This window comes from Zonotrichia albicollis, chromosome 29 (genome assembly GCF_047830755.1).
Source record: "Zonotrichia albicollis isolate bZonAlb1 chromosome 29, bZonAlb1.hap1, whole genome shotgun sequence".
In the NCBI taxonomy this organism is placed as follows: domain Eukaryota; kingdom Metazoa; phylum Chordata; class Aves; order Passeriformes; family Passerellidae; genus Zonotrichia; species Zonotrichia albicollis.
In genome coordinates this window covers 6738127-6749753 of record NC_133847.1, presented here as the reverse complement: position 1 = coordinate 6749753, position 11627 = coordinate 6738127, and the positions used below count along the sequence as shown (strand labels likewise).

The 11627-nt window shown below is 52.4% G+C and overlaps 1 protein-coding gene across 5 annotated transcripts in view; it reads left to right on the top strand.

Annotated features, from left to right (window-relative positions):
* The first annotated feature begins 572 nt into the window (after window positions 1-572).
* The window catches only part of HOMER3 (homer scaffold protein 3), an 18181-nt gene continuing 7126 nt past the window's right edge, over window positions 573-11627 (top strand). Inside the window, exons 1-2 of one of the 5 annotated variants that reach the window (XM_074528621.1) lie at window positions 573-593; window positions 9241-9379. In XM_074528621.1, the coding sequence (XP_074384722.1) occupies window positions 9366-9379 (14 nt within the window). In that variant the 5' untranslated portion in view covers window positions 573-593; window positions 9241-9365. Of the gene's footprint in view, window positions 594-710; window positions 1186-9240; window positions 9380-11627 lie in introns of those variants that run through there. The other 4 variants (XM_074528624.1, XM_074528622.1, XM_074528620.1 and 1 more) reach the window with 4 other exon arrangements.

Sequence of the window (11627 nt, the reverse complement as noted above, 5' to 3'; positions counted from 1 at the left end):
GGATTATCTCACTCAGGATATCACACTGTCACTCCTGTGTTATCATTACTGGGTTATCACACTGGGTTATCTCACTCAGGATATCACATTTGGGTTATCACACCCGGGTTATCATCATTTGTGTTATCACACCCTGGTTATCACACTGGGTTATCTCACTCAGGATATCACACTTGGGTTATCACACCCTGGTTATCACACCCGTGTTATCAGCCCGGGTTATCACTCAGGATATCACACCCGTGTTGGTGCTGCCAGGGTGGAATTGTGACTTCCAGACACGGGGGGCTTTGGGGGCACGGGGGGTTTGGGGCACGGGGAACCCCAAGGGTTCCGGGATTTCGCGGTGCGGACGCTCCCGGGGGTCGGAGCCGCTGTCCCGGCGGGCGGTGGCACCGAGGGAGGGCGGCCCCGAGCTCCTGTCCCGGCGGGCGGTGCCGCCGCCGCCGCCGCCGCCGCCAATAAAGTCGGGAGGAGAAAAGCGGCCAAACGAGAGCGGGATGGGGCGGCGGGAGCGGGGAGGGACCGGGTAGGGGGCGGACAGGGAGCGGGTAGAGAGCGGGACCGGGAGCGGGCAGGAACGGCAGGACCAGGTAGGACCGAACGAGGAGCGGCAGGGACCGGGTAAGGATCGGGCAGGGAGCGGGTAAGGATCGGGCAGGGAGCGGGCAGGAGCGGCAGGGATCAGGTAAGGAGCGGGCAGGAGCGCACCGGGAGAGGGCAGCGAAGAGCGAAGCGCTCGGGCCGGCGGGCTCGGGGCAAGGCTCGGGGCGGGAGCAGGAGCGGCACCGGCTCCATCCCGCCGCTCCCCGCCGGGCTGGGACGGAGCGAGGGAACCGCGGAGAGCGCCGGGGCCGCGTCGGGGCCGCTCCCGGTACCGGAGCCACTCCCGGGCTACTCCCGGTCCTGGAGCCTCGCCCTGAGCCACTCCCGGAGCCCCGCCCGGTGCCGGTGCCGCTGCCGGTGCTGATCCCGGAGCCGCTCCCGGTGCCGGTACCGATCCCGATCCCGGTGCCGCTCCCGGTGCCGCGGAGCAGCAGCAGCAGCTGCAGCAGCTGCAACGCTTCAAAGTGAAATTCCGGAGGAAATTTAAAGAGCATCCGGATCCGGAGAAAGACAGAAAGAAAGAGGAAGGGGAGAAGGAGGAGGAAGAGGAGGAGGAGGCGCGGGAGCGGCGGGGATGGGGTGAGAGCCGCGGCCGCCGTCCCTGCCCCGCTTTTGTTCTTCCCTTTGTTATTTCGCTGCTCGGCGCTTCTGAGGCGGCAGCTCAGGGGTTAAATCGCTTTTTTTCCGCGCTCCAGCTGCAAAGTTTCGCCTCCCTTTTATTCCCGGGGCAGGGAGGCGGCCGAGGGCGAGTTGCTGCAAGTTCCTTAAATTCAATCCCGTGCGAAGGAAAGCGCCGGGATCTGCGGAACCGGGGCCGGGAGGGCTGGAGCGGGGCTGCGCCCGGAAACTTTCCCGGAGTTCAAATTTCGGGTTTTTGTGGGGTTGGTGGCGGCTCTGGATGCAGGAAAATGGATCCCGGCTGTGCTGGGGGCTGGGAGCGGCTGGAAACGGCCCGGGGCTCGGTTCGAGCGAAATTCTGCAGCGGGGTTTGGGGCTTTGGGGTTGGGATTTGGGGTTTGGGGTTTTGGGGCTGGGATTTGGGGTTGGAATTTGGGGTTTGGGATTTGGGGATTGGGGTTTTGGTACTGGGATTTTAGAGTCTGGGGTTTGGTATTTCGGGATTTGGGGTTTGGGATTTTGGGGATTGGGGTTTTAGAGTTTGGGGTTTTGGTGTTTGAATTTGGGGTTTGGGATTCTGGTGTTGGGGATTTTAGAGATTGGGGTTTTGGGGTTTGCATTTGGGGATTTGAGACTTTGGGGATTGGGATTTTGGTACTGGGATTTTAGAGTCTGGGGTTTGGGATTTTGGGGTTTGGGATTTTAGAGATTGGGGTTTTGGTGTTTGAATTTGGGGTTTGGGATTTTGGGGTTTAGTATTTGGGATTTGGGGTTTGAGATCCTGCTGCGGGGATGTGGCGCTGTGTGGATTTTGGGTGGATTTTGGGTGGATTTTGGGTGGATTTTGGTGGATTTTGGGTGGATTTTGGGTGGATTTTGGGTGGATTTTGGGTGGATTTTGGGTGCATTTTGCTGGATTTTGGTGGATTTTGGTGGATTTTGGCGCGGGACAGGAGCTCGGGCTGGGTTCGATTCCCGTCCCAGCTCAGCCTCAGCCGCTTTTCGGACCCGGCGTTGTTGGAGTTTCTCGTGCAGTCGAGTCTGGAGGGATCCTGGCAGATCATTCCCTCCCAGCCTGGGCTTTGGATAAATCACATTCCTGGGGGCTCCTTTTCCTTTTTTAAAATTTACCATTCTCCTTTTTAAATTTTTTTCTGTTTTCCTTTTTTTAAAAAAAAATTCTCTTTTCAATTTTCCTTTTTAAAAATTTTCCTCTTTCCTGTTTTTTTTAAATTTCCATAACTCTGAAATTCCATCAGAGTTTCCATAACTCTGGCTACAAAGGAGATTCAAAAATCACCTTCAAGGAGCTGATTTTAGTTAAATTCTTTTTAAAGCAATATGTTAATATATTAAATCTCCATTCCTCTAATTCTCATTTTCCCATTTCTCTAATTCTCATTTTCCCCTTTCTCTAATTCTCATTTTCCCATTTCTCTAATTCTCATTTTCCCGTTTCTCTAATTCTCATTTTCTCGTTGGTGGGTGTTTTTTTTTTTTTTTCTGGGATCGCTGAAGAATTCCTGAGCTGCAGCCTGGCTTTGATTTTTAAATTTTAATTGCTAAATTAAATTTTAAATTTTTAAAATTTTCATTCCGCGGTAGCAGCGTTTGTGTCCCAGAGCAGGAGGAGGAAGGGGACGCCCGGGAGGCTCCAGAATTCCAGAAAAATCCGTTTGTTTGGGGTTTATTTGGGGTTTATTTGGGGGTGTGTGACCTTGCCGGGGCTGTGCCTGGTCCGGAGCAGCTGCCCAGGGATCTCCAGGGAATGGGGCAGAGCCGGATCCGGTTCCTGGAGCAGCCTGGGAACCCTCCTGGGGAGGGAAAATCCTGGTCTGGAACCCAAACTTTGTACCCAAAACTCCAAATCCTGATTTGGAACCCAAACTTTGTCCCCAAAACCCCAAATCCTGGTCTGGAACCCAAACTTTGTGCCCAAATCCCCAAACCCTGCTTTGGAACCCAAACCCTGTACCCAAATCCTGATTTGGAACCCAAACTTTGTGCCCAAATCCCCAAACCCTGCTTTGGAACCCAAACCCTGTACCCAAATCCTGCTTTGGAACCCAAACTTTGTACCCAGAGCCCCAAATTCCTGCTTTGGAACCCAAACCCTGTACCCAAAACCCCAAATCCTGGTTTGGAACCCAAACCCTGTACCCAAAATTCTAAATCCTGATTTGGAACCCAAACCCTGTACCCAAATCCTGATTTGGAATCCAAACTTTGTCCCCAAATCCCCAAACCCTGCTTTGGAACCCAAACTTTGTGCCCAAATCCCCAAACCCTGCTTTGGAACCCAAACCTTGTACCCAGAGCCCCAAATTCCTGATTTGGAACCCAAAACTTTGTACCCAAATTCTTCTTTGGAACCCAAACTTTGTCCCCAAAACCCCCAATCCTGCTTTGGAACCCAAACCCTGTACCCAAAATTCTAAATCCTGATTTGGAACCCAAACCCTGTACCCAAATCCTGATTTGGAATCCAAACTTTGTCCCCAAAACCCCAAATCCTGCTTTGGAACCCAAATTTTCTGCCCAAATCCCTAAATCCTGCTTTGGAACCCAAACTTTCTACCCAGAGCCCCAAATTCCTGCTTTGGAACCCAAACCCTGTACCCAAAACTCCAAATCCTGATTTGGAACCCAAGCCTTTTACCCAAATCTTGATTTGGAACCCAAACTTTGTACCCAAAACCCCAAATCCTGGTTTGGAACCCAAACCTTGTACCCAAAATTCTAAATCCTGATTTGGAACCCAAACCTTGTACCCAAATTCTGCTTTGGAACCCAAATCCTGGTTTGGAACCCAAACCTTGTACTCAAATCCTGATTTGGAACCCAAATCCTGTACCCAAAACCCCAAATTCTGCTTTGGAACCCAAATCCTGGTTTGGAACCCAAACCTTGTACTCAAATCCTGATTTGGAACCCAAATCCTGTACCCAAAACCCCAAATTCTGCTTTGGAACCCAAACACTGTACACAGAGCCCCAGATCCTGATTTGGAACCCAAGCCCTGTACCCAAAACCTGATTTGGAACCCAAACCCTGTACCCAAAACCCCCAAATCCGTCTTCCCAAACTTTATTCCCAGAGCCCTAAATCCATTTTTGGAATCCAGACTTGGTCCCCAAAGCACTTCTGCAGTTCAGCGTCCTGGGGAGGAATTGTGGAATGTCCTGGGCTGTGGAATATCCTGGATTGTGGAAAATCCTGGGTTGAAATGTGGGATATCCTTGGTTATGGAAAATCCTGGATTGAAATGTGGAATATCCTGAGATATGGAATATCCTGGATTGAAATGTGGAATATCCTGAGATATGGAATATCCTGGATTGTGGAATATCCAGAATTGAAATGTGGGATATCCTGAGTTATGGAAAATCCTGGATTGAATTGTGGGATATTCTAAATTGAATTGTGGAGTATCCTGAATTGAAATGTGGAATATCCTGGGTTATAGAATATCCTGGGTTGAATTGTGGGATATCCTGAGATATGGGATATCCCGGATTGTGGAAAATCCTGAATTGAATTATGGAATATCCTGGATTGAAAAGTGGAACATCCTGGGATATGGAATATCCTGGGTGGATATTGTGGAATATCCTGAATTGTGGATATGGGCTATGGAATATCCTGGGCTATGGAATATCCTGAATTGAAATGTGGAATATCCTGGGTTGGATTGTGGAATATCCTGAATTGAAATGTGGAATATCCTGGGTTGGATTGTGGAATATCCTGGGCTGTGGAATATCCTGGGTTATTGAATATCCTGGGCTGTGGAATATCCTGGGTAGAATTGTGGGATATCCTGGGCTGTGGAATATCCTGGGCTGTGGAATATTCTGGGTTATTGAATATCCTGGGTTGAATTGTGGAATATCCTGGGCTGTGGAATATCCTGGGCTATGGAATATCGGGGGTTATGGAATATCCTGGGTTGAACTGTGGAATATCCTGGGCTATGGAATATCCTGGGCTGTGGAATATCGGGGGTTATTGAATATCCTGGGCTGTGGAATATCCTGAATGGGGTCACCCAGGCCCAGGACAGGGATCGGGGTCGGGGTCGGGGATTCTCCTGCAGCCCCAGAGGCTCTGCAGGGGCTGGAATTTGGGGGGAGGGAAGGCAGAGGGAAGGAGCTGGGGCTGAATTTATCAGCAGCGCTGACAGACAGACTGACAGACTGACAGGCAGCCGCTCCCGGGGCTGCCGAGGGAGATAAAAGGAGAGCGGGCAGACAGACAGACAGCCCTGCAGCAGGAGGAGGAGGAGGAGGAGCAGGGCCGGGCTCCCAGCCCCGCTCCGTGCCCCAGTTCTGCCGTGGGGTGCTGGGCCCGGCCCGGCCTGGGCGTTCTGGGGGGATCTCCGTCCTCGGGGATTTTGGGGGATTCTCCCTCCTCAGGGATCGCTGGGGGGGTTCTTTCCCTCCTCAGGGTTTTCTGGGGATTCTCCCTCCTCAGGGATTTTGGGGGATTCTCCCTCCTCAGGGATCGCTGGGGATTTTCCTCCTGGGATTTCTGGGGGCTCTCCCTCGGGCAGGGCAGGCAGAGCCTGGCTCAGCCCCAGGCTGGGCCCTCAGCTGGCTCAGCAGGGCCAGGGCTGGGCTCGTCCTGTCCTGCTCACACTCATTTATTCCTGCCCTGCTCACTCTCATTCCTGCCCTGCTCACACTCATTTATTCCTGTCCTGCTCACACTCATTTATTCCTGTCCTGCTCACTCTCATCCCTGTCCTGCTCACACTCATTTATTCCTGCCCTGCTCACACTCATCTATTCCTGTCCTGCTCACACTCATTTATTCCTGTCCTGCTCACACTCATTTATTCCTGTCCTGCTCACACTCATTTATTCCTGTCCTGCTCACACTCATTCCTGTCCTGCTCACTCTCATTCATTCCTGTCCTGCTCACTCTCATTTATTCCTGCCCTGCTCACACTCATTCCTGCCCTGCTCACACTCATTCCTGCCCTGCTCACACTCATTTCTCCCTGCCCTGCTCACACTCATTTATTCCTGTCTTGCTCACACTCATCCCTGTCCTGCTCACACTCATTTATTCCTGCCCTGCTCACACTCATTTCTTCCTGCCCTGCTCACACTCATTTCTCCCTGCCCTGCTCACACTCATTCCTGTCCTGCTCACTCTCATTTATTCCTGTCCTGCCCACACTCATTTATTCCTGTCCTGCTCACACTCATTTATTCCTGCCCTGCTCACACTCATTTCTCCCTGCCCTGCTCACACTCATTTATTCCTGTCCTGCTCACACTCATCCCTGTCCTGCTCACACTCATTTATTCCTGCCCTGCTCACACTCATTTCTTCCTGCCCTGCTCACACTCATTTCTCCCTGCCCTGCTCACACTCATTTATTCCTGTCCTGCTCACACTCATCCCTGCCCTGCTCACTCTCATTTATTCCTGCCCTGCTCACTCTCATTTCTCCCCTATTCTCACTCATTTCTGTCCCCCTCAGCCATCCCTGTCCTGCAGACCCCGCTCAGGGAGAGACCCCTGAGGGTGGGAGGGCAGAGCCCGGGCCGGGACCCTCGGGGACAGCGGGGACAGCAAGGACAGCCCGTGTGACATCCATGGCAGGACAGCCCGTGTGACACTCATGGCAGGACAGCCCGTGTGACACTGTGGCAGGACAGGACAGCCCGTGTGACACTGTGGCAGGGCTGGCTGTGTGACACCCATGGCAGGGACAGCCCGTGTGACACTGTGGCAGGGCTGGCTGTGTGACACTGTGGCAGGACAGGACAGCCCGTGTGACACCCATGGCAGGACAGGACAGCCCGTGGGACATCTGTGGCAGGGCTGGCTGTGTGACACTGTGGCAGGGCTGGCTCCTGTCCCTGCCAGCCCCTGGCACCTCCCGCGGTGCCAGTGCTGGCCCTGCTCGGTGCCATCGGTGCCATCTGTCCCTCCTGGCCCTGTGTCACCGTGTCCCCAGCTCTCCTCACCCTGCCCTGCTGGGGCCCTGCTGCTCTGCCCAGACCCACAGCTGAGGGCACAGATACAGATAATAAATCACAGATAACAAATCAGAAATCACAGATCACAGATAAATGAGAAATCACAGATAACAGATCAGAAATCACAGATCACAGATAAATGAGAAATCACAGATAACAGATCACAGATGACAGATAAAAAATCACAGATCACAAATAAGAAATGACAGATAACAAACATTCCTTGGGACCTTCCCTGGATCCCTGGATCCTTCCCAGACATCCGCTAAAAGAAGGGATGCTTTTAAATGATATTCACTAAATTAAGGGGCTCTTTTACAGGATATTCACTAAAAGAAGGGGTGCTTTTAATGGATATTTACTAAATTAAGGGGTTCTTTTAAAGGATATTCACTAAATTCAGGGGTATTTTAATGGATATTCACTAAAAGAAGGCATTCTTTCAGTGGATATCCGCTAAAAGAAGTTGCAGCAATTCACAACTCCCCACTTCTTTACCCTTAAAATAAAATGCAAGGCTAAACATTCCAGCTCAGAACGTGTTAAAAACGCAGCATTTAACCCCTTCCTGCCGTGGCCATCCCCTCATTCAGTGGCTTTCCCTCACTCAGTGGATATCCCCTCACTCAGTGGCTATCCCCTCACTCAGTGGATATTCACTGGTCACTTTTAATCTCCAGGGCTGTTGGGTTGTGCCCTTCCCCCTGAGCAGGGGAGGGCCCTGGATCCCCTCCAGTGCCACCGGATCTGTGTCCTCCCGGCCTTTGCTCTGCTCCTCCTCCCTTATCTGCCAAGGCCAGCCCCAGTGCCAGGGGTTTATTTACACCGTTATTTATCCCTTTATTTACACCGTTATTTATCCACCCTTCACTGTGGCCCTGAGCAGGAAAGGGGAGTCAGCATTTCAGGGAGGGGAACAGAGTGGGGACCCCCGAGCTGCTTTGGAAAGCTTGCTGGTGTTTGGGGACAGCTCAGCTCTGGCTGTCACCCCCTGGGTGTCCCTCTGTCCCGTCCCTCTGTCCCGTCCCTCTGTCCTCACCTGCCCCTTCTGCTGTTTCAGGCTGGAGATGGTGGGAAGGGGCTGGCATGGGATTCCCAGAGCAGCTGGGGCTGCCCCTGGACCCTGCAGGTGCCCAAGGCTGGGCAAGGGAAGGTCCAGAGGAACCTTGGAGCTGATCCCAGAGCCTGGAAGGGCTCCAGGAGAGCTGGAGGGGACATGGAGGGACAGGGACATGGGGATGGGGACAAGATGGACAGGGACAGGATGGCCAGGGGCACAGGGATGGGATCTGGATGGACAGGGACACGGGGATGGGGACAAGATGGACAGGGACAGGATGGCCAGGGGCACAGGGATGGGATCTGGATGGACAGGGACAGGATGGCCAGGGGCACAGGGATGGGGACAGGATGGACAGGGACAGGATGGACAGGGACATGGGGATAGGGACAGGATGGACAGGGACACAGGGACAGGGTCTGGATCCAGCCCCATGGAGGGACAGGGACACAGGGACAGGATGGACAGGGACATGGGGACAGGATTCTGGATGGACAGGGACACAGGGACAGGATGGACAGGGACACAGGGACAGGATGGACAGGGACACAGGGACAGCATCCTGGATGGACAGGGACACAGGGACAGGATGGACAGGGACACGGGGACAGGATCCTGGATGGACAGGGACACAGGGACAGGCTCCAGGCCGGATGGGGGCCCAGGAACAGCTGCTGTGCCCGAGCAATGACTCCCAGGAGGGATTTCCATCAGCAGCAGCAGCAGCAGCACGTGGGCTTGGCCGGGAGCCCTGGAGGCTCCTGTGGCCCCTTCCCTGCTGCCAGGGGGGTTTGTTCCGGGCTCAGCTCACCCAAATGTCCCCCACAACAGGGGATGAACCTTGTTCAGTGCTGAGGAACCACTGCGAACGAGCAGCTCTGTGAACCTGGGGGCTCCCTGCGGGCGCCTGGCCGTGTGGGCAATAACAAACCACAAATAACTTTGGGTTTTTCCCTTGCCAGGGAATGAATCCCTGTGGAGGCCGCGCTGGGAAGGAGCCCCAGAGCAGCTGAGAGAGCCCCGAGGAGCAGCTGCCGGAGGAGGGGACGCCCCACTAACTGCACCGGCCTCCCGCCCCTACTAACCAATGTCAGCAACCCGGTAAATCCTGCCTGGGCCCTGCCCAAAACCAGCCCAGCATTTGGGGCTTTGGGGGCAGAAATACCCATTTTTCTGTGTGCCAAAGATAGGTCGCGATCCACGTGGAAACAGAGCCTGGGAAATTGGAATCTCACTCCAGAAATGCCGGCAGAGAGGGAGGGGAGGGGGAGAAACCTGAGCCAGGGCTGGGAGGAAATCAAATATTCCCTGCTGAGCTCGGGGAGGCTCCGGGGGTGTTGGGATTGATGGGACAGGCTGCTGGGAGCCCCTGGGTGGGCAGGGAGCAGCGGCATTTGCTGTGCCTGTGGTTGTGCCACAGCAGAATGCAGTGTGGGGATTGCTCACCCACAGTGAGGGTGTTTGGCTCCTTGGCCTGTCAGGGCCAAGTGTGTAACTTCACATTGCTCTGCACAGAGAAAAGCAAGGCACAATTCTGCCCAAGAATCACATTCTCTGAACCTCAGAGAAAGGAAAAACACAATTCTCACAATTCGCTGTGCCTGTGTTTGTGCCACAGCAGAATGCAGTGTGGGGATTGTTCACCCACAGTGAGGGTGTTTGGTTCCTTGGCCTGTCAGGCCCAGGTGTGCAGCCCCACATTTCTGTTCACACAGAAAAGCAAGACACAATTCTTCCCAAGAATATTTCTGAGATTCACATTCTCTAAACCTCAGAGAAAGGAAAAAAACACAATTCTCACCATTTTCTGTGCCTGTGGTTGTGCCACAGCAGAATGCAGTGTGGGGATTGTTCACCCACAGTGAGGGTGTTTGGCTCCTTGGCCTGTCAGGAAATAGCCCCACATTGCTCTGCACAGAGAGGAGCAAGGCACAGCTCTTCCCAAGAATATTTCTGGGTTTCAGGTTCTCTGAACCTCAGAGAAAGGAAAAACACAATTCTCATCATTCTCTGTGCCTGTGTTTGTGCCACAGCAGAATGCAATGTGGGGATTGCTCACCTACAGTGAGGGTGGTTTGAGTGCTTGGCAGATTCAGTTTAGATGCAATGTAATATAGTGTAATATAGTATAAAATAATATAGTATCATAAATAATTAATTAACCCTCTGATAAGATGGAATCTCCTCATTCCTCCCTGCCACAGGGATTGTCCTGTTTCGATAAATGGCTACAGAAAGAGAGGCAATAATTGTAGGAATTCTTCCCTCTGAGTTTCCCTCAGCTGCCCAGGGTTTCCCTGTGGCTCAGAGGATCTGTGATTATTACATAATGATAATTATTACATAACGATCTCTGTTCCTGGCAGAGCCCCTGCAGGGCTGGCTGGCACCTGACAGGACAGAGGGAAGGGAGCAAGGCAGGAAATTGCTGCACTTCCCCTTCCCTCAGCTGCCCTCACACCGAATCACCGAGACCAGAATCACACCCGGCTCTGAAACGTGTGACTGCGCTGCACCAGGCTCTCGCCTCCTGTTTATTTCCCAAAATAATCCATTTGCATCAGCCCCTCCCATCCCCGCTCTGTGTGAAATGAGGTTATTAGTCCCTCACACGTGTGCGGTTCTTCTCTCTAATGGGGTCAGTGGGCTCAAACTGGGTCGGGGATGAAGTCAGGAATGTCTTCCTCAGGTCTCTGTGACCCTCTGTTCCCTGCTTTGTGATGGATTAACAGAGTCCAGTGCTGGGCACTGCTCTGCTGCTCCCAATAATTCTTGTAATGCTTCCCTTGCTCCACTTCCTTCTACAGATGAGCTCATAATAGAGCAATTAGCTCAAATTGTTATTTCTACAGCAGATTTAAGCATCTAATAATCACCAACCTATCACTGGCGTATCTAGCTTCAGTGGGAATTGGTTCTGACCCTCAGCTGAAATCCTAACCCTATAAAATCAGGATTCCAATATGAATTGGTTCTGACCCTCAGCTGAAATCCTGATGCTATAAAATCATGATTGAAAGCATTGTTCTCCTGCTGGTGTATCTAACTTCAATATGAATTAGTTCTGACCCTCAGCTGAAATCCTAACCCTATAAAATCACGATTCACAGCCCTGTTGGTGTATCTAAATATGAATTGGTTCTGACTCTCAGCTGAAATTTTAGCCCTATAAAATCATTATGCAAAGCCCTGTTCTCCTGTTCGTGTATTTAACTTCAATATGAATTGGTTCTGACCTGAAATCCTGAGCCTATAAAATCAGGATTCTAATATGAATTGCTTCTGACCCTCAGCTGAAATTTTAACCCTGTAAAGTCAGGATTCACAGCCCTGTTGGTGTACCTAACCT